Source organism: Sturnus vulgaris, chromosome 5, assembly GCF_052056855.1.
Source record: "Sturnus vulgaris isolate bStuVul1 chromosome 5, bStuVul1.hap1, whole genome shotgun sequence".
Lineage (NCBI taxonomy): Eukaryota > Metazoa > Chordata > Aves > Passeriformes > Sturnidae > Sturnus > Sturnus vulgaris.
The window spans coordinates 35,719,493-35,742,727 of NC_142247.1; the positions used below are offsets into that span (position 1 = coordinate 35,719,493).

A 23,235-nucleotide genomic window follows, 5' to 3' on the forward strand; every position below is an offset into this window, starting at 1 on the left:
CATCCCTATTTTCTCCCAGTAGGGGAGGAAACATGCTCCTGCTTGGAATAATGTAAATGGCACCAGGACTCACCCTGAGCTTGATGGGTTGCTTGCTGTACACAGGCTGTACTGCTTGGTGCAACAGGCAATAAGAATTAAGGGATGCTGGTACTAGGAGTGGGAAGTGGTATCAGACAGCCCATGCACAGTGAGAAGCAGATACTTTGGTACGGAATAAGGAGTAGCTGGGGGGGGGGGGAGATTTGACATTGCCTTGAGAAAAAAGCTGATTCTATTGTTTGCAACATGCTCTCTACCTTCCCTTTACCCTCAGACCTGTGCTGGACTTCAAGAAAAAGCCATCCCGAGATAAGCCTGGTGGCTGCAGGTTTCAAGCAGTTACAACAGTCACAGTCCCCCCACACAGGAGTTCGAAGTTGATGCCTAATTGACAAAATATGCCCTGCAAAGAATCAGTGACCTGGAAACTTTACAATTTACAGTCGTGTGCGTCACAGATGTTTCTGCAGGATTTTATTGAATTGCTCCCCTGAACAGTCCTTAGTGCAGAGGTTTAAGTGCAGCTTCTCCTTTTATTACCTTTACGACATACTCTGCTGGACCTTAAATGAGCCAGTGGCATTTCATGTCCCTGGGATAAAGCCAGGCTAATTAGCAGCATGAATCTTCCCCTCTTCCACTAACACTGTGACACTGCCACAGCCCGAGCCTGAAACACTCTGACAGCACAGAAGACAATTTAACATATGGTACTTTCAATAAACACAAATCAACAACTTGATTTTTAAGGAAGCCAGGCACACTAACGAGTTGCTATTTTAAGGGGGTCAGGAAGGAAAGAAAGAGTTTTGACAAAAGCAACAGGGTCACTTGCTTTAGAATCCTTATGGATGAACATGAAAGTGAGCTATAGCCACAGCCAGCATTGCTTCCACCAGAAACAACTTATGGTCTGGTCCAACTCTGCTGGCAGAGGGGCCGGGAAGATATCCCTGCAAGATTTACCCAAGGGGGACAAGGAGTTAGTTTAAGGGTGGGCTAAACACACACTTATCCAGACAGATCTCCCAGTAGTTCACCAGGCTAGACCCCTTAGGGAAGGTCTTGTCTCAGATCAAGAGGAGAGACTATTTGCCTTCCATTACCTGTAAAATATTAGAGACAGTGCAAGGAAATTGAGGAGATAGCACTTCATCCAAAAGTTCAACCGCATGAACAACCAAATATTCCCAAGGGATTAATTACATGACTAAGGAGCAGCATTATTACCAACACATCACCATTATTGAGTTAAGGTGCAGAGGCAGTCAGTATGTACAGGAAACATTGATTGCCACTTCAGAGGGACAACAGGCCACATTTCTTTGTCTCATCTGCAGTTACCCAGTAACCTGTGTGCTTGTTGTGCCATATGACCAATTTTGAGCCCAGAGCCAGCCTTTGAGCTGTGTCTCCAGCACATTACTGGCTATGCTAATACATGAGAAGCTGATCCGGACACAGCCAGCTAAGCAAGGCTAAGCACTCCTTTTCTTCTGCTACCCAGGGTCTGTAGAGTACAACATATACTGGAGACAAGGGCACATAATTGTGCACAGTTGAAAGTAATTTTTGAGACACCCATCACACTGCACTAAACACCAGCACAAATTTGAACACAACTCTCAGTTCCAGCTGCCCTGCTCCATTTAGGTGTTTTCTCTAGGTCTTTAGATTCATACTGGAAAAATGCTTTCAAGGGCCAGATAGATTTGCTGTTTTTCATTACAATCAATTACATTAAATTACATGCAGAAACCATCACACCTCCAAGGCACCCAGACTTACTGATTAGCTCTCTTCCATTCAAATAGAGGGATACATATTTAGGGTCACATCCAAGCTGGTACTCTACATGCAATTTAGTGAAGAGTCTCGAGATAATTTTGTCCTCTAGCACGTATAGGTGCACAGGCTAGAAGCAAGCAGCAGTAAAGGCAGGTTTCTTCATGGCTGAGCCTAGCTTTGTCAGCCCCACCACAGGTTGGGAATGTCATGCAACAGAAGCTGATAACTGATGTGACTGCCTCCACCAGGTGAGTTTTATCAGCTTCCCCCTCCCCGGCATCAGCCAGCTGGGGAGGGAGCTGCAAGCAGCAGAGGGCTGCCATGAATTTGCTCAGAACTAGTGGGGCTTCCTTCAAGCAGCAACAGCTTTGTCACTGACACCTCCAGCCCTGGGTATCTCATTCCCCTGAATCCTGTAGGAGCTGAAAGCTTCTTTGTGTGAGCTGACACTGATACACCCAGACCAAAGGAAAAAGGGCACAACAGATCCCCAGCCACAGCATGGCTTGTACAGAATTTGTATTACAAATAGACTTTGTGTCTTACTGCCTTCCCACACAACATATTCCTGGCCAGCAAGTAGAACTGGGGATCTGCACTGCAGGGAACAGCCACTGTCACCCAGGCACTGCTGAGAGTGGTGTCTCCTTTGGTGCTGACTGAGGCTTCAGGAAAATTCAGTGTTTGGCTACTACAGTCACCTGCTGTGAGGGACATGATGCTCCAAAGCCAGAGGGTGCAGAGTGAGCCCACCTTCTCCAAAGAGCAGGATGCCTTGGGAATGTTAACTCTGCTGGTGCAGGGAGAGGGCTTGGCACAGCAGCCAGGGAGAGAAAAAGGGGCAAAATATTATTATTTGGTGATTACAGTACAGGCACAACTGGCCAAGGCACAGGCTAAGATACTGCAGCTATTTCAAACACAAAGGGCTTAACACTCCGCAGAGAGACAACTCAGAGGAGAATATGCAATTTCCTTCCCAAAAATCTTACTTAAAAATCCCAAAACTTTCAGGAGTTGTCCCACCAGCCGTCCCACAATGGGCTCATATTCATTCAGCCTCCTGAGATATGACATGGCCACTCCAAGCTCATTCTTAATGAAGTACCACTTTTATATCAGCCTTCCCTTTCTCTCCTGTGGGTATTTGGTGTATGCAGATCCTTATAGCTCTGCTTTGCAAAGGGTAACACCCACTTTATAGCCACCTGGTTTCTGCTCCTTGCAGTTACTGCTCCCAATTAAGAGGCACCTTCCTGGCTGCAGATAGTACCCCTTTGAAAGCATAATCATTAAGGATCCCTAGGAAAGCCATAATAGGTTGGGTATTAGTTAATACCAACACCTCAGCTTTGATGGCTATGACAGAAATAACACCATCTCTTTAATAACTTGTATTAGCCCTGTAATTATCTGTACAGAAAAATACAAGTGGCCAGTGGGGAGTCAGTAAACCTGTGCCCAGCTATAAAAGGCTCTTCCAATAAGCCATTCGAACTGCAGCTCTTAATATCATGGCCCTCTTCCCTTTCATGTTCAAAGTTGTACTTGATGAGGAGATAACCCCTGATCAGTCCTGCATGCTGTTTCAGGAGCACAACAGTGGTTCAGATTTCTAGCTGGCAAGGTTTCAAAGCAGACATTTCAGAGAGCAGGGCTGATATGCAGCACTCAAGGGGCATCTCACCAAACTGGAAGGGCTGCATTCAACCAGAAAAAGGGCAGCTTGAGGCACCTTCTGCTTCTCCTTCAGGGGGTGCAAGGGTCAGACTTGCTATTATAACATGATTTCTGAAGGAGGACTTATATGTTTGGACCTTTGGGTTTGCCATCCCAGATTAAAAGATCGTATACCTTCCTGCTGAATCGGTGTCTGGAAATTGAACAGAATTGCTGTGGGTGGAGAGGAGGGAGGCAGCAGGGCAATTTGGATCCCTGTAGTGCTAAACAGTGGATAAAACCTCCCATACTCATACCTGCCATGTGCTGGACAAGGAAGTCACAAATGCAGCCACCTGTGAGAAGATGCCTGGTGAGCTCTAGGCCATGGTGCTTCTCACGAGAGTATCCCATCCTCTGGAACAGCTGATACTGGTGCTCAGCTGCTACCACTCCTCTGACACAGAAAGGGGTCTCCAGAGTTACCCTGTCCAAATTCCATTGGGCAGAAAAAGTGACATTTATTCCTGCCCCAGCAGCCCCAGCCTTTGATGCTGTTCAATGACATGCCAGCTTTTCCATAGAAGCCAACACAAACTTGCTTACTTCTCCTGTCAAGGGAACCTGGTACTATCCCTGCTCATTCAGCTGTTATCATTTAACCTAAAGCTCTGTTTTTAGTGTCCCTTGATCTGCCTTGTAGTTTGGCAGCCTGCCCTTTCCCATACACAACTCCCTTTTTTTCCATGAAGAATGTAAAAATGAAAGCCATTTTGCCAACATCTGCTGCAGCACTGATTTGAAAATATTCATTCAAGGTATGAATATACCAGAGAGCAGGGAGGTTCTCAAGCTACTGCTTGGTTGAAAAAAAACATTCATGCAAGTACACCCCAAGGAGAGAAGTGACATCCTGACCAGCAGCCTACCCTAGGGCAGGGCAAGTCTGGCCCTGTTCATGTTGTTGGGACCAGCAGAAAAGAGTCTGAGCAAAGGTATCAAAAGGATTGAGTGTGTGACATCAAGGAAGAGGGAACTGCCTTCCTTCCAGCCTCCTGGTAGCATTGCCCATGCCAGGCTCCTTCATCCACTGCCTGGAATATGACCAGTGAAGGTCCTCCCTGGTTTCAGCAAACTCCCAGGTTTCAGTGGAGGCACTGCAGAGATAGAGGTGTCGCTGTTAGAAATGCCCAGGGCAGGTCTGGGTAAGGTCCAATCATGCATCAGTCTCCTGCTCACATCCATATTCCCACTTGTAAAGACTGCTCCTGTCTTCATTATCCTGAAGCTCCTTGTAAAGCCCTTGCTCAGCAAAGTGCTGACAGCATTCTCAGTGCTGTTGCTTCCCTCTCTCCCCAGGAGAGGAAGAGGTTTGCAGGTGGACAGGACAAACCCGCTGCCCAGAGGAGCCAGGGCAGGCGAGCTGTCACTTTGCACACCATGCACAGTGTGGAGCCCCAGGGACCGGGGGCAGGTCCCTGCCACTCAGATCTGGCTGGGGATGAGGGGCAGCTCCACCTCCTGCAGGACAGGGGCAGTGCCCCCACCCTGTAAGGATGGCTCTGCTCATGACAGTCTCTGAAATGTACACGTGAATATTCACAGCAGCAAAGCAAAACCATCCCTAATGTGCTCCGAGGTCCCTAGCTGCAACAAAATGCTGAACTGCACATCCCTACAGGGGCTGGTCCTCTGACAAGCTGAGGAGACCTGAAGGGTTGCTTGAATATCCCATTTAGCAGGAGTCACCTTCTCCTGCATTTCTATTTGTGAAAGTCTCCTTTCTGTATCCATTACTCTGCTCCTGTGGCTGTGACCAGGAGACCCTGCCATCTGACTCACCATCACACACCTTGCCCCAGCCACTGGCCACACACAGCGCCCGAGCCTAGAACTTTTCATCCCTGTGGGGAAGGCAGATGGGCTGAACTCCATCTCCAGCAGAGGAAAGGGTGGACAAATGAATGCATGAATACTTCCAGGGACATGTCTGATTTACAGGCACAAACTTCCTTCAAGTCATACTATTCCAATCATTTCCTTCCCAAAACATCACAATTACGTGTGGGCATTTACATAATGAGAACACAAACTGAGGTTAGCCACATGTAGTTGAATATATACATGCCAAATTGAAAATATATACATGCCAAATTGAGAGGTAGAGATCAGGAAGATTGAATGTTAATGTAAGCAGAAGGATATTTGGGTTCAGATAAATCCAGAGTCATATTGGTTTGGTTTTCCTCAATATCCAGAGAAAAATGAATCACAGTTCTCCCTGGAAGCTTTGATGGGGCACCGGCAGTGCTCACCTTTCAGGGGAACAAAGCAGGGATCCCTAGAGCTTTCCAGAAGCTTTCCAGCCTAGTCCATGCCTAGAGCACAACCCTATTTAACAATAGAGTACAGGCAGCCTTCCTCAGACTCCATACCAAGATGAGGTACTGCTGAGCCCTGAAGTGAACATTTCTCTGGTCTTCCCTTGCTCCTGCCATTGTGGCCAAGCTCTAAGGCTATCATGATCTGAGCCAGTGTTTTGGTAAATGATGGTGACAGACTGTTATTTAATGTTGGCTGGCCTGATGGCCACAGGCAGGTTGGCTGTAACCTGTCCTATCTCTCTGAGACCCAGTAGATGCCTTTGAAAAGATTAGCAAGTTAGAGACTTGTGCCACATCCTTAACTCTGACACCCTGAAGTTGCCTCCATAGGCTCTGCCTTTGCCTGCAGAAGTACTGGAAGCAGGAGTTAATCCAGTTTGCTTCTTGGTAGGCAACACTCTTGCAGCCCTTGGCTAGCTAATAGCCCATGGCTATGGCCACAGGGAAACCAGTGGCCTTCCAGTAACTACCTGAGAAGGAAACAGCGCCCTTGTAAGAGGGGAGCACAAGGACACACAGGAATCTCACAAAACAAGCACAAGCAGAGTCAGAGCACAGACCCTGAGGGATAAACTCGAACAGTTAATCAAAGCCTAGGACAAGAATTAAATCAACTGTGCTACTTCAATGAGAATTACAGGCAATGAGAATTGAGGGGACACCAAGTCTGCAACCCTGCAGTGTTGTCCTGCTCTGGGATCTGGGGTTTGTTTTCAGCAACAGGACTTCCAGCCAGGCTGGTTTCACATTAGCAGCATTGCAGAGGATTCCCTGACCTCCAGCTGCAAAAGCTGGATGTTCTTTCAAACGGATAAATACGTTTCTTGTTTTATCTGCTATCCATCAAGGCACTGTTGGTACCTGGGAAGCACAGAGCTGCCAGGAGAGGTGCCAGCAGATTTCCTTGCTGCCAGCTTGGTAGAGAGAAAAGGATAGTTTATCCTTCACCTTGGCACTCACAGAGCCTCCATGCCATTTTTTACCTTGAAACATCAAGCTCAGCTTTGGTTACCTGCAATCTGGGATCCTAAAAGACACGTGAGAAACCTTAAAAGCAAACGGGAACTGATTGCCAAGTCTTTTTTGCCCCATAAATCCTCCTAATTTTGTTATTGGTTCATTTAAGGAGATAAGCAGAGGCCTACATCCAAGAGCCTTATGGGGATTTTAGGCAGCTACATGTAGTTTAAATTAACACTAGACAAGCGTATGCCCATTACACTTTTTCTGCATATTTTATAAGCAATACAATGTCACAGTTAAACTCAGTGCAATCAGCTCCAGCAGTGTTTCCATCCAGCATTTCTTTCAGAAATTTAGTAGATAGACTCACTATCAGGGCAGTTACCTAATGAACAGATGAACAGTAGATCCCATCTTTAGCAAAGGCATTTACCTTCCTCTGGGGATGCAGCAAGTGCTCTAGTGCAGGATGGGACAAAAAAGTCCAGCTGCTGAATTATTGTTTAATTATTGAATTACCACCATGCTATTTCACCCATGCAGCCCCTGGAGATGGCAAGTCCAGGCAGCCTGGCAGGCACTCACTTTACTGTGGCTGTCTGCCCCTGAAGCGTGGCCTCAAGCATTTTGAATCAAGGTATCAAGGGTTCAGCATGAGCCTTTGCTTCAATGCTTTCGAGTAAATTAAGATTTTTTTTTCCCACTAGGGAAAACCTTACTTTCATTTTCTAATCACTTCCAGCCATAAGTAACAGACCCAGTAATGGCACAGCTCAGCCTTAATCCCAGGAGGCTATTTACTGGAAATGGAAAGTTCCCATGTTTCCCAGCAAAGTCTGACACCAGGACTGCCTGGCAATGCAAATACTGCAGTAATGGGAACACAGCAACAGCACTGACAGCATAACAGTGGAGAGTAAAAGCACTGACTAGTTTTGCAAGGAATAGAGAAACAGGGAGGTGCCTCATTATGAAGGTTAATCTTGCACATTGAAATTTTTATACCATAGCTACTTTCTCATTATTCAACATTAGTCCTCAAGAAGGATGCTCAAGTTAAGCAAGAAACAGATGTGAAGATGACTGGTCTGCAATTACAATATAATGGATTATAAAAGGGCTGGCAAAGAGGCCTCTTATATCATTGTCTCTGCCCATTAAGAAGTCTTTAGCAAGACTTGTGAAGCTGATCTTGCATTTAAAGTACAGAAGGCAATGTGACTACTAAGGGTGATGGGACAGTTGCCAGGAAACAGCACTGTGTCTCCTCCTGTCTCAGAAATGCTTCTCTGCATGCCTGCTTAGGTGAGCAGGGTCTTTTGAAGACAAACTCGTTTATAATTGGTGGCTGAGACACATAGAAGAACCATGGTAGCATGGAGACTTCCTTACTCTGGACCAGATCTGGAAAGCTGTGCAAAAAGGACTTTCCTCTCCTGAGTGACCAGCATTCAATGACATCTGCCTCTCCTTTCCCAGAGAGGAGAGCAGCACACAGCAGCACAGACCTGCCAGGGCTGCCCTTCAGGCTCCAAGTCTGCCAAAAACTAATCTCAGGATGCTCAGCAGAGCATCCCCTGGGCTCTCTTGTCAGTGGGACAAACTCCACACACATACAACTCTTCAAGCTACACAGAAGACATGAAAAAAGTGTTTTTCAGTGAGACAAGACCCAACATGCTCAAATGCATTACCTCAGGCTCTTCTAGCAGGTAGGGAATTAATGAGACAAATCCCAAGTGCCAAAGCTTACTTGACTCCAGCTTGAGCTCCAAGCTGAAGGCAATTATATGGAGATAAATGAAAACATAAACTGCAACTCCTTATAAGAAGCTGATATATGCCAAGCTGAGGTCTCCTGTGAGGTATTTTCATGATGTGTGTGTACAGCCATTAAAAAAACCAACAAATTTAGATTTCATCCAGTAGCCTAATTTTTATTAATTAAATGCAACTGGGACTAACAAAATTAAGTAAGAAGTGCAACAGGTTGTAATGACATCAGACTACTCAAAGTTTATTTTTAAAAGCTTCCATGCCTTAAACGCCCTGGGGTACTTAATCTGGGGCAGTAAAGTCATCATGAGAGATGTTGTCTCTGAGCTGACAGACCCAGTCTTGACTTTGGTCTGAAACACAGCCCAAGGAGACACAGCTTTCTTACATTGCTTTTGGCACCAGCTGTGCCTTAGGAATGTGGACAGTGAGCATTGGGACAGCTTGACTTAGGGACAGCTGGGTCTGATTAATGTTTAGATGCTTCACTGAACTGTGCAGTTTGAGATGATCTGTGGCAATCCCATCCATGTTTTCTAGGGAAAGTGCGTCCAGTCCTCCCAGCAGGGAGTGATGCTCACAGTGACAGCCCTGGCAGACCCCATGGTGGGCAGGGGGGAGCAAGGGAGCTGCTACTCCCCTGAGCCAGCTCGGAACACAACCATCACAACCAGGATCACTGGTTGTTGATCTCAAACACACGGGACAAAAAGTCAAAAGAAAGAACTGCAATTTCTCCCACCAGCTGGAGGTCTCCTTCTCCAGGCTGGGAGCTGTGGGACAGGGCTTGTATCAAACCTCTGGCTCCCTTGCTGAGAAGAGGACTGCAGCTCTTACTCAGTTCCTTTCAGGTGACCTGCATCGGCACCAGCTAAAAACCACTCTGTGAATCACTGCTGTCTGATGTGTTTCTCATGCCAACAGGAGGGGTTCCTCCCAAGCCAAGGCTGGGTGGGGTAAGATCGAAGTTCCCAGCCACACAAACATAAACAATACAATGCTCGTGATTTAGGAGGTACTCACACTCTCTTCTGGTGAGAGCCTGGAATAACTCACTTGACTCACCACAAGACTGACACTGGATCCAAAGCGACACCACTCCAGCCCTCCTTAACTTTGGGGCTGATGCGCTCTATGTAGGCTGGACAGTGATGCTGTTTGATTAAGGTTGACAGGCATTAGAAAACTCGCCAGTTTCTCACACCACCTTATGAGAGTACTGGTGCACCGAGGAGCCCACATCTTCCCTGCTACCCAGACCATCAAACACTCTATGACCTCTGCAGTAACCAGTGTGCAAGGCATCCTTGCACAACTCCTGCAGCATTCCAGGCTGTAGAGGGACTCAGCCACCTGCTCCCTGTGCAGACCAACCTCTCTCTCTCCGGCCTCAAAGCACGTGACTGCTGAAAAGCCCAGGCAATTTTCTAAGCCACTGACCTGGACCAAACTCTCCCTAGTCCTTGGTGCTGACCGGCTTTTCCAACAAGAGACTGTGGTGATTATTGCTATAGCAGCAAGTCCACTAGTGAAGCAGAAAATAAACAAACTTTATCATGGTAGTAAATGATGGAGAAAACACCAGTCCCTTAGGTGGTGAGAAAAATAACATTAGCAGGACCAGCATCATACTGGAGCAGGGTGGGAGGAATGGCAGTTAGCTGGTTATCCCATTTCTTGCCTCAGTAGGACATATGTTTTTAGCACTGGCTTCATTACCAGGAGCAAGTTACTCTGAACATCATCATTCTCCTGCCTGGCTTGAACCACTTCACAACCTGTCTAGTGCTTATTTCCTTCTCTTACCTGAAAGACAAATTTTCACATGGGCACAGAACATGCCAGCCAGGGAATTATGAATACCTAAGCCACTGCAGGGGGACATGCAAGAATGTTTGACATGGTGCCCCAGGGAGAGCAGTTCTCAAACTCAGCAGGACCAAGCTATTTGTCTTTCTTGCATAGCTAAGGGACCACAGGGCAGCCTGAACAGTGAGTGGATCACTTACCTCAGCAGCCAAGGAGAGCTGTGGTGGGCAGCACCTGTGTGCTACCTAGCACCTCTGTACTATGTAGCACAAGGACACAAAAGACCCCAGTCAGTCCTCACACAGCTACAGCAAAGGCAGCCTAAAAATTACTCACCAGGGCAAATACACCAAGCCCTGGCACAACCTGTGATAACTGACTGGCTACTTTCACCTTTTGGTACCTCAAAAGAGCAGATGACACCAGTGCTCACTGCCATAGCCCCCACACTGGGGCACATCTCCCCACAACCACGCACAGGACTCACACAGAAGGAGGCACACAAGCAGAGAGAAGTCTTGTTCCCACCACAGCCCAGGAAAAGCAACCACTGCTAGACCCCAGACTATGCTCTGCCTCTCAGAGGAGGAACAACTCAGCGAACGAGCCCTTTTAATGGCTGTGGGGGTCAATCAGTATTAGCAGCTGAGGCTGCAGGGCTGCAGAACAGGTGGGTTTGGAAGCTCTCCAACCGTGTCTCACCTGAGCTCCCTGGGCTCACCTGTCTGTAGTTTACTGCCTGTTTCCATGGTCAGCAGCAGGATCTAATGTCCCCCCTCACCACTGCCAGCAGACCCGAGGTGCCTCAGGCCCTGCAGAGGACTTAGGTGGGCACTGGGTAGAAGCTTCACTGCTGGGATCTGGGAGAACTTCAGGGTGTGCAGCCTGACTTTGGAGCATGTGATTCCCTTTCATGCTAGAGAGCATTTTGGACACACCAGGATAGCAGGAAACACCGTGATGTGTTCAGGAATTTTGATTCTCTTTTGGGTCCGTTTTTAACAGAGGTGTTTATCGCCACTACTATCCCAAGTGAACTCAAACCCTGCAAGCATGCAGAAGCATCTAGGAATGTGTGCCAGGAAAAAGGGATTTACAACAAAATTAGTTTCTTTTTAACCTCAAATCTTTTTTCTCTTTGCACTCTTCAGATTTGTTTGACACATTCCTGATGGAAGCATAAAGCTTGATATGAAGAGCTTTTGTCAGTATAATATGTCCAGTCAATCAAGACTGTGTGAGTACCAGCCCACATCTTTGCTCAGGCTCCAAAAAATGCCTGCTCCAATATTTTTATATGCCCAGACTCAAACACATATGCTGCATAGATGCTTCTACGTGACCAATAACCTGGACTTCATGGGAAGTAAAATAAAATGTAAGTCAAGCGGAGTAAGAAACTTCAGCCCTTCCACCTCCAGCAAAACTTGTTCATGGCTGATCCTCAAGAAAAAGAACAAAACCAGGTACAGCACATACTTTTCTTACTTTTTATATAAAATAGACATTTACATACATTTTCTTCTGCAAAGACTTTGAGCATAACTCCTTGATGTGAAATCTAGCCAAAAATCCCACCATGAACGAAGCAAAGACTCAGCAAATTCCTGCATCACTGACATACATCCAGTTGCTGCTAAGAGTGAATTTATTTTTAAAAGATTTCTCATCCACGGGCTGTTATCTTGTATTTTGGTTTTGTTTGCTTATCTTTTTCTTTTTAAAAAATATATGCACAGCTAATTTTAAAAAATTAGATACAGAAATAAGAACCATATGAACAACAGGCAATGCAAACAACTTCTGCATGAGAGGAACACGCAGTGTGACATCCACTTCAGGCAGAGATTTCTACAGTAATACAGTTGTAGAAGCTGTAACTTTTACAGAGGATACCACTGGGGGTATTTTCCAGAAGAAAAAAACTTCAGCAAGTCAGTACAAACATGACAATGAACTTTTGCACAAAGTTATCAAGGTTACCTGAAGCAACTTTGCCACATTAAAACACCAGTGAATGCCAAGCGCTGTTTTTTCTCTTTTTCTTTTTTTTTTTTTCTCTTTTGCTGCTGGGTTTAAATGTACATGAAAGCAAAATGGTGCATTTTGAAATTGCTGCAAGAGACTGAAGGTTGGGGGAAAAGCCCTCTAAGGGCTAATTTTTTTTGAAAGATTGTGCATAATTGCATATATGAAAGATAGAAACTGAGCACTTGGTCAGCTTAATCACATAAAGATTGAAGAGACTTAAGCATACACCAGCTGTTTCAATGAGCTGGAGGACAAGTGGGGCAAAAGACCACATAATAATATTCGAAATTGTTTAATTAATAAATTAGACTGACAATTATCTTCTTTCACCAAATATTGTACACCATATCTGGCCTGGTTTCTGTAACTGGAGAAGCTTTCATAGCTTTTAGATCATTTTAGGAGTGTCCAGCCTTCCCTGCAAGTTAGGCTCTTTATTTTGAAGTTTTTGTTACACTTCTTTCTACCCCCATGCATGCATGCACAGCCCCCTGTCCTCCTCGAGATCTGTGGAATGAAGGCCATTTGCACTGCTGCATTCACTTACTGTTTGGCCAAAACAAATTGCCTGCACATTTGTAGGAAAATCTAGTGCAAGGAGTCTATCATTTATCCTGGGGGACAGAAAAGGGATGGAAGCAAAGAATGCTGGAATTTAAATAAGCAATAAAATAAAATCCATCAGCTGCAAACGTTATTCATGAAGAAAAGAAAAAGCAACACAATTATTATGTTTCTCCTTTAGGATTAAAATGCACAGTGAGTACATGAGAGTCCTGTCTAACCAGCTTTCCATTAATTCGTTGGTTTAAAATTAGTGAGCACTGAGGTTTAGCCAATGCAACTTGCAGAGAGCATGAACTCTCCCCCACCAGGCAGATCTTCAGCCATTTATTAATTTGCAATCTCTGCTAACCATGCTGAGCACTGAAGCTGGCAGAAAACAATGTATTTATAACTCATTATTTTAGAAGCTGTGCAATGCTAGAGGCAGAGAACATTTCCTATGATGTATTAAGATAATATAAAGTTATCACAAGGTAAGTTGCTCAATTTATCTTTCACAATAGCATTCCATTTCAGTGGAGGTAACCCATTGCATATCATACTCTGTTCTTCTTTGCCTGCAATAAACCTTTAACGTGATTAATGCCCTGAACAAATACAGGGCTTCAGCATGGGTGCCAACAGGACAGGGAGTCAGCTCAGAACTTCACAAGGGTGTAACTGCTTTGGTAGCCCATGGTCTGAGCCATTCTCCAAAGGTGCTGCCAGTTTGCAGCCTGTCATCCTGCATAGATGGGGTATAAAGTGCTGGTTCAGGAACGTGGGGTTCATTATTGAGCACTCCTCTATCCCTAACTACCATAAACCCAGCTCCAAACTGTGGAGAGCTGGCCTTTCAGAATGTAAACTGAAATGTAAACTGGTTCAACTGGCATTAAAATCCCTGGATATATTACCTGCCTAATTCAGGCAAGTGGATATGCCTTGCCTTCCAACCAAACCACCTCCTTACTGGGAGCATGGGTCTCATCTTTCTTCATTTTCTGCAAGTAAGACAGTGTTGCACAAATAGTAATCAATCCTTCTTCAGGATCTGGGAGGGGGGCATCCAAAGCAATATTATACTTCTACACATACACCAGTTTTAGGAGGTCGAGATGGCTTTGATCAGGTTTTAGGACAAGCAGGAGACAGTAATTTCTACCAGGTCTCTCAGGAAAGACAAACTAAGATTTATGCTGAAGTTAAAAACATAAAACTAGGTCTTCCCCCTAACAAAGCATTGCTATAAAAAATACAACTTCTGTATTTGAAAAAATATGTTTCATTGGCCACTATTTAAAGCCACAAACTGCAGCGAGGCCTGTAGAATATATAGTATTTATTTAATATATCTTTATGAGGAAAAGTTTATAGTTGATACACACTTTTAAAGGAGGCATATCTCCCCCCATGCTACCCCCAAGCTTCAGCTGGCTGTCAGAGCACTCTGCAGATGCCTCCTTCCTGAGGGGCTTCGCACAGTACCACTGTCAGGGCTGCAACAAACACTGTTCTGCCAGTCCCCAAATTCACTGCACCACAGCCAGTATACCTGGGTAAACGGGGCTTTGGGAAGCTGCCCCAAAGACAGGCTCACCTTGGGGACAGGCAGGGAGCTTTCTGGTCCAGGTACCTCTGAATATCCCAGTAAGGAACCATCTAAAACCTTGCAATGCATGCCAGGGAACTGACTGCTTTCAGAGGCCATTTAAGCTTTGGTTTCCCCATCCCATGGGACTGTGTTGGCATGATGCCACCTCCTCCTGGTCATCCTGGCAGCCCAGGAGTGTGCAAAGCTACTCTGTGCATGGCAGCCAGCAGGGCAACCTGGAAGCTGGTTTGGAGGGAGAGAGCCCAAACATTTGTGGTGCCATCTCTTCCCCCCAGCCGTCTTTGTGTTCTGCCCAGCTGCCTCCTTGGCTGGTCTCTTTGGCCAGTGGGGACCAGTCCAGCCTGGTCTCAGTGGGTGCACAGCCATGGCCCTGGCAAGTCCATAAACCCTGGCAGGGCAGACAACTGCACCTGGACTCCCTCTGAGCTCAAATGCAGTTGGAGTCACATTAATAATTCATCAGTAATTTGACCACCACCTTCAGCAAGACACCAGGCTTTTCAAATGAAACCAGCAAAACCACCAGCACGTGGCTGAACCATCATCCCACTGAGGGAATTTGGAGCGTGCTGAGGTGCCATGGCCAGCTAAATCCGGGCCACACAGGCATGCCCACCACACAGGCTTTTCCTGACAGATGTGTTTTAAGGCATTGCACATCTAACTGAACAGTACTAATAATGCCACACTCTGGGCTGCTGGCCACAGTCAAGCTTGAGCAGAACAACTTTTCTAGCAGTTTAGTGCAGCAAGAGGAACAAACTGATGACCTACCCTGATGTCCAAACCCAAAGGCACGAAGCAGGATCCCACTAACACTCCCTGTGAACTGGTGGAAGCAGCAGAAGTGCTGCTATTGCAGGGCCAGTGTGGTCCAATGTGCTCAGCAGCCTCTTGCTTTAGAATCACGAGAGGGAATTATTCCAGCATGCCTCATTGGTACTCCCTTTTTCTAACTTCAGACAATATGAGTCACAATGCCCAACCATGTGGCCAGCTGTGAAGGATATTGCCCAATTCGTATAAAACAGAGAAAATATATTAATTATTTGAATATGATAATTTAAATAAATAAAGCTCAAAAATAAAAGCCCCAGTTCTGAATAGAATTTATTTTCCCATATCAGTATTTAAAAATATAGATTTATGACTGACCAGCTATAGGTAATTTTCTGTATCTCTTAGGGGAATGGTGAGAACACTTTGACCAACTATTTTGTCAGTATTATCACCATGATAAATAGGCTTTGTCCCTGCACACCCATAAAAGAGCCTCCTTCGTACCTTTCCAGGCTAGGAAATATTCCCTAATCTCTCTGTGGCTTTACTTTTACCTCCTATATTCATTAGATAGGTTGTTTGTTTTCCATACTGGGGACTGAGCAGAAGGACAAGTAATCCTAGAGCTTCCCATTGCCTTTGGATGCTTCAATTTTTTTCAGATAATAATTATTTGGCCTGGAGGGAGAGGGCAAGGGGTAAAGCCATATGATATTTGACAAAAGTGACATAATGAACCTGAATTACTACAAAATTATTGTCTAATGAGTAAAAACATTCAGACTAGGTTTTCTGCCAAAGGATCATCTGTCTACTTGTAGAATCATCCTTCTAGGGTGATATTTAATTAGCTTCCCCTTTCTTTAGAATAACTTTCAAGTCACATTTAGAGCTGTAAAAGTGACCACCATTTCCTCAGCATTAACCCCTTGGAACCTTTTTTATGTGACCATTATGACCATCTTTCCTGTTTGCAGCACTTGCAATGAAGCCCATCACTGGTGCTCTACATGGATGAGGTGAGTCTGTGTGGAGTAACAGGAGATGCTACTTCACCCCTCCTGCAATGAATGAGTGCTTTGTCTCCATGGTTTCCCTGGTGACAACCAAGATATTGAAGGTACATGTCCCACCCACACTCCCAGTGTGACTAACTTGGGCTCAGCCTAGACATAAATCTTGATTAAAGGAAGGTTTTCATTCATGCTCCAGCATGTCCCACAGGACCCAAGTGTCTCCTGTAACTTTGATCGAACCTAAGCATGCATTTGAAGTTTGCCTTCCATAATTCTGAGTCCTATCAAAGTTCTTTCAGCATCACTCTGAGCAACAGGCTTCCACCATACTCTTCTCCAAGGGGCATGAGTGTCTCTCTGCTGGTGACTGATTGCTATGTTTGGTCTTTCTCCTGGACTTCTTGAAACCGTTTCTCCAAGCGATCCAGCTTGGCCAGATTCTCCTTCAGCAGCTTGCTGTTTGGAACCAGTTGTAAGGCTTTCTCATAGTAGTCACGGGCAGTGATGTAGCTCCCCTGCAAAGAAAATGAGTGGTAAGTCTCATTCACATTCCACGCAGAAAGTTCATTCCGAGGGTAAAGTGAAAAACATAACACAGGGTAAACAAGAGTTGAAAAAATGTGACATTGCTGGTTTACAAAAATACTTCTTCTTTATGAAACAGATCACCAAGCACTGTTAACCTAAATTTGATGAAACTCACACAGCAAGAAATAGATTTACATTTTTCTGTTATGTTGCACCAGAAGAGTTAATTTTACTGAGCAACAGGATAGCTTAAGGACATCACACAATGTGACTCCTTAAGACCCAAATCATAATGATATGCTAAAGTATTCAAAAGAATAAGCAACCACAGGGTAGGCTGCCTATTTCCATAATTTCATGCCAGTATTCTGCATTAGACATCTTTATTAAATTAATTAGGTAGAGAAGAACCTTAAAAGTCGACTCATGGTGACATTTTCCTAAGGTAGGTCAACAACTGAAGCAGGAAAGCTTTACAGAGGAGCAGGTTGTTCCTTGCAGCCTACACTCTTGCAATATGAGATTTGTTTACCAAGCAGCCTGGCTGGGAATTCTAGCTGGGGTGAAGAGACTTCCCTCCTTTTTGGATAAAATATGTCAAGGGACTTGCTGTTCACAAACATGCAATTCTTGGCAGTCTGAAACCAATTTAGCTTTTTGTCCTGAGTAGTAGTCTCTGCACCTGGCAGCTTAAGGAAAACCAAAACTGTCATACCTTGATGTGCTCAATGCCTCCCATATTCATCCAGGCCTGTGCTTGGTCTGGGTTGAGCTCCACAGCCCGTTTATAGCTCTAGAGAAACATGAAACATTTCTAGGTTAAGAGTCTGACTCTTCAAACAAAACCGTGGCTGGAGGGGAAAGAGAAACACAGTTCCCTCTCCTGAAGCCATTCAGAATGTAATTCCAATTCCTCTCATATACAATGCACAAAGTGAATTTCAGCTTCTTTGCAGAAGAGGCATAGAATGTACTGCTTCATGGCTCAGTTCATCTCACAGGTTTTCCCTGCCAACGTGTGCTTTTCCTGCACTGTGAGAGGAGCCACACCTGTGACCCTGTCCCAGCCCCCTGCACCACTGGGGTCTCCTGCACATCAAGGTAATTTCCTTAGGCAGTGCCAAACATAATGCCTGCCAACTACAAGCCATGTGGTTGCTCTTTATCTGCAAGGATTTAATTTGGAGCTGGTGGCAGACTCTGGTACAGCCACTTGTGTGGAGGCTCCGCAAGGACCTGAGGTCAGTGCTTTCCCTCCCCACTGCCGTCGAGTGTGGAAGAAGAAACAATTAGGACCTTCTGCAGTCTGTTAAACAGCACTTTTTTACTGTTTTTACTGTTTTTACTGTTTTTACTGTTTTTACTGTCACAACAGGAAAGGATTTTCAAATCAGGATTAAACATCTCTAGGGATACTGAAAATATTCAGAACAGTCCAAATATTTTCTGAATCAGAGAAAATCAAAGAATCAGAGAATAATGGAATGGTTTGGGTTGGGAAGGACTTCAAATATTATCTTCTTCCAGCTCCCCTCCTACAGGCAGTGACACCTTCCACTACACCAGGTTGTTTCTGCACTATTATCAATGCTAACATAATTTCTAGGCCATCAATCATCCTACTTCACAGGAGAAGTCAATCTCTCAGTTATTGGCTTCTGAGGTGAGATATAACAACATGGTGAGCTCTCATAGGATCCCAAGCTTCCTGCTGAGCCACTTGGAGCCGGTCACTGTCAGCAAGAGGGGCTGGGGCTGGATGGAGCAAGAGTCAATTCCACCATAATTCTGTACTTAACCTCTCAGAGCAGGGAGCGGTATTTCCATACAGGAACGAGGAAAAAAGTTGTAAATAAGTGTGTTAAAGTTAGCTGCCTCATGGCATTCTCTGTTCCAGTGATGGCCTCTGAGCTCCTAAGGCCAATAGCCAAGGGTGTATGTACCACAAAGTTTCACACACAATGAGCAAACTCTCTTTTAGCCTGTGAAACCACTGGTAGGTCTCAGAGCAGTCATACCTCAAAAGCCTTGTCAAGGAGATTCTGTTCTCTTAGCTGGTTTCCTTTAGTGAAAAAGAGCTCTGATATGACTTTTGGATCCTTTGGTTTTAGCTGAAGCGCTTTTTCTATAGCTTCAAGTGCCTGTGAAAAAGCAAGAGGACATTGTGTGCCTTCCATTCAGTGCCTTCCCACTTCTAATTCTTTCCTCGCCACTATGGACTCCCAGCATAAGAATCATCCTCCTCCTTCCCTTGTTTGCCCTACATCATTAACACACAGGGAAATGAGATATTTAAATGCCTAGGGCTGATGGGCAGTGGGGCTGACAGCAGCAGGAGGTGTAAGTGATAAGAAAACCACACTGCTTAGCTTCAGTCTTAGCATGCAGATAAACTGAAGGTTTTAGTGAAGAAATAATCAACTGAATGTGTGCTGAGGCACACATGACAGATCCCCAAAGAGATGGGAGTGTAAAATTCAACCTGAGGTCTGTGTGTGAGCCCTTGGGACAAGGGTATCCCATGCCATGGTACCTTGGCATAGAGCTCCTGCTTGCTGTAGATGGCTGACAGAAGGCGGTAGCACTCCAGACACTCTGCATCCTCGTTAAGGATATGGTTCGTCATCTTTTCAGCTTCCTTCGTCCGCCCCATCATCGCCAAAACCTGAGCCTGTAACATTAACAGCCACATTATGAAGTGTTATGATCTTGTAAAGCTCGGCCCTCTGTCACATGCTGGGCTGCACCCAGTTGCTCTCCTGTGGTGGCCCTGCCCTGGCCCCACGCTCACCAGTGCCAGTCGGATGTCCTTGCTGGAAGGCTGCAGTGCTGCTGCTTCCCTGTAAACCTGCAGCGCTTCTTCGTATCGCCCTGTGTTGTAATAGAGAGCTCCCAGAGGGGACAGGATCTCAGCCTTCCGGGATACCTTCAGTGCCCTGGAGTTTGGGAAAAAGGCATGCTTCAAGGTCGTGTGAGAAGCCAAGTGGAAGAGAGAGGTGGGCTTGTGCTGGGATGTAGAACCAAAGCTCTGGGAAGCACAAATTTCAAGTTCTGGGGAGGGATCATTATCATTATCTTCGTATCTTGATGTATGATTTGACTATGAACCACTAAATATAGTACAATCAAAATTAAGAATGTTATACCTGTAGTACATCACAAACCACCTACAAGTTAGAATGAACAGGTTCCCACTGTGCAGCTCATTTCAACTATTACTAAGAGTTATTTCCACCTATAGAAATTAATGTAGGTCTCTCACCACACAAGCAGAATTCACTACCCTGCAGCCAATTCAGAACCTCCTTTCCCTGGAATCTAAGGGCATTAATATCCATCCCAGATATTTAGTGCCACCTCTCTTTGATACTTCACAGATTTCTGTCTAGTAATTAAGGATGAAAGACATCGGTGTCCCTTCTTGAGCCCATCTGTGTTGCAGAACTTGCTGAGAGCTATTGTTAGGGAATACGCCCACAGCAGTAATCCCTCTAGCCACCTCAGAAGGAGAAGGAGCCACCTCCAAAGTGCCCATGAGCCTGCAGCAGGGGTGGGGATGGTTGACAGTGATGAAACCTGGGGAATGTGAGCACAAACCTATATGCCAAAAAGAAGGCAAAAATACTCCCACCCAATCAGTCCTGCTGCATACCAGGAGTCAGAGCCTGACTGCTGGGACACTGCTGGGAAAGGCCAGAGTTACTAATGATGCCAAGGGTTTGGAGCTGAGCTGTGCAGCACTTGTGGCTGTTACTGCAGCAACCACAGACCACCTTCAAGCAGCGTGGGAGCTGTGGTAACACAGCCTGCTCCTGCCACCGAGAAACCTCCAACTTTATCATCAGAGCATCCCTCAGCCAAAAGCAGTAGTGTCCATCCTGGGGGCTTGGGAATAGTCCAGGGAAATCAACACTGCCAGAGCCCATGCTGCCTTTCCAAGCACTCCCTAAAAATCGCTAAATCTAGCTTCAAACAGATGGAGAATGAAGGGCAGAAACCCCACGCATGCACTGATAGACCTGCATATCAGAAACTCTTTAGCAGAGCAAGTCATACAGGGGCAGGAGGAAACCCTCTGTCTCCCACCCCAAATCCTCACCTCTTGTACCACACCTCAGCCTCCTTGTTCTGCCCCAGGGAGCGATGAAGCCTGCCCAGGTTCACCATGGCCACGTGGTGAGCGGGGCTCAGGAGGATGGCCTGCCTGTAGTGGGACATGGCTCTCTCGGGAGACCCTGGAGAGGAAAACAGCCATTAAACCAGAAAAAACCTTGTGCAGCAGAAAAACACTGTCTCAAACTCAGCACACAGTAATGTTCTGGCTTTCTTTCTTCTATTGCCCTATGCATGGAAACATTTTGAGAAAGAAATACTGCCTCAGCATTTTGAATCTAAGTGTAAGAGAAATTTTGAATCTAAGTGTAAGAGAAATTGCTGTCCAAACTAACATTTAGGACCTGATATTCAGAGATGGTCGTGAGAAATAGATTTTCTAGGGGTGGGTTTTTTGCAAATTGAGGGTACAGTCACAACAAGATGACTCCTGACTGAAAGTACCCTCTTGATCATGCAGCAGTGGGAACACAACCCCTGTGCTAAGGACAGAGCCCATCTCAGAGAAGGGGCTGGGGCATATGTGCCATTTCCTGCTGGAGCATCCTTTCACCCTGGCCCACTGGAGAAATGAACAATGAAGAATGAAGAACAAGCTTCCCAGTATTCCCCACCACAACTGCAAATAGTTTCAGCTCTCTCCAAGCAGAGATTATTCCCTCCACCTCTGCTGTGTTGCTCTGAGCTCCAGCTCAGTCTCTGTGTATTGCTCAACAGGACTGGGAATAGCTGCTAGGGACCAGCTAATTCCCACTCAGGGCAATAAATCCCAGGGGAGAGGTGTCCAGATGCCTATTTAGGAGCACGCAGGCACCATCTCTGTGCTGAACAGGAGCCATTGGGTGGCACTGCTTCACTGTGTGAAAATGTGCAAGGTCCTGCAGCCCATGACATCACAGATAACTACAACAAAATACAAGCAAAAAGAGGTGCAAGATCAATGCACCTGAACTTTATACCCCAATGCATAAAGTTCTACTTTTAATAATGTACTTTTATTTAGCTAAATGATGGTAAAAGTATAAAGTTCCAGCATTTCAGCAATGTAAATATTGCATTTTTATCCCAGGGCTCGTTTAATTGGGTTGCAAACTCCAGACCAGATAATCTCCTGATGAAAACCAATAATCAAATAGCTTTTCCACAACAAAGCTTTACAGTGTTGGCATTTTTTAAACCGATTCACTTTACAATGTACTTAATTCCATTTCGAGCTGGAAAACAGATCTCAAAAACAGCCAGTGGCATGTTGGGGCAACTGAACATACTGCTGTGGGAATTTTGTTTTCATAGCTTCACAGATCTAGTTTGATTTTTCGGAGACAATCTATGTAACTCAAAAGATACATGGACACATCTCAGCATCTCCTTTAAGGGAGTGAGGAGGAACATCTGTGGAGAGGTTTAGAAGTGTTCAAGATTTACCTAAGGCTGAGAACGTGTTGTTCAAGGTATGACTTTTGAAAATTATATCTACAAAACATCCTAGGAAGCAGCTGTGCATGCACTTCAGTCCTTCAGCCAGTCAGTGCCTCCCCTGCTCGGCACACAGGGGTAATGTGCATCATTAAGGGAGACACACTGGATGCCTGTGACCACTGCAGAGCTGTCTGGAGTTGTGGCTCCCCAGAGCCAACACTTGCTGGAGGCTTGTTGCACAAAATCCTGCAAGTTAATTGGCGTGGTGCTTCACAGCATCTCCCTGTGCCACCGGCAAAGAGCGCAGCCTGTGACAGGCTCACCACCAGCCACTGCCTTCACGCCTTGTCATGTCTCTAGGAGGGTTATTGACACATCGTGCCCCAAGTATCAAAAGTCAGTGGGATTTTTTCCAGTTGTTTGTCTGTAGGGAAGCGTAGGAGTAAACCAGGAAATGATAGTTTTGACTTTGGCAGAGTACACAACTGCAAAAACCAGAAAGTGCTCTGCACTACATTTGAACCACAAATTTTGGCAGGAATAGGACAGTTTATCTGAGTTGGCAAGCAAAGCTGAGTACAAAATCAGAGGGAAATTACTCAGGAATTTTTATTATTTGCAAGATTGAATTTTGCTAGGGCCTAAATTCAGAACCTGAACCCCTTTTGCTAATGCCATGATGCCTCTTGATTATGAATACTGGTTCTGGTTTTGTATTTGTTTCACACTGGCACTACAGAAGAGTGATGGCCAAGTGTCAGCTCAG

At 45.5% G+C, this 23,235-nt stretch overlaps 1 protein-coding gene across 3 annotated transcripts in view; it reads right to left on the bottom strand.

Annotated features, from left to right (window-relative positions):
* Positions 1 to 11,897: 11,897 nt before the first annotated feature.
* Positions 11,898 to 23,235, bottom strand: part of TMTC1 (transmembrane O-mannosyltransferase targeting cadherins 1) — a 133,912-nt gene continuing 122,574 nt past the window's right edge. For all 3 annotated transcript variants that reach the window (XM_014876957.2, XM_088165422.1, XM_088165421.1), the window contains 6 exons: positions 21,037 to 21,172; positions 19,729 to 19,873; positions 19,471 to 19,608; positions 18,956 to 19,078; positions 17,653 to 17,730; positions 11,898 to 16,924 (listed from right to left, as the gene is read on the bottom strand). In XM_014876957.2, the coding sequence (XP_014732443.2) occupies positions 16,784 to 16,924; positions 17,653 to 17,730; positions 18,956 to 19,078; positions 19,471 to 19,608; positions 19,729 to 19,873; positions 21,037 to 21,172 (761 nt within the window). In that variant the 3' untranslated portion in view covers positions 11,898 to 16,783. The remainder of the gene's footprint in view (positions 16,925 to 17,652; positions 17,731 to 18,955; positions 19,079 to 19,470; positions 19,609 to 19,728; positions 19,874 to 21,036; positions 21,173 to 23,235) is intronic.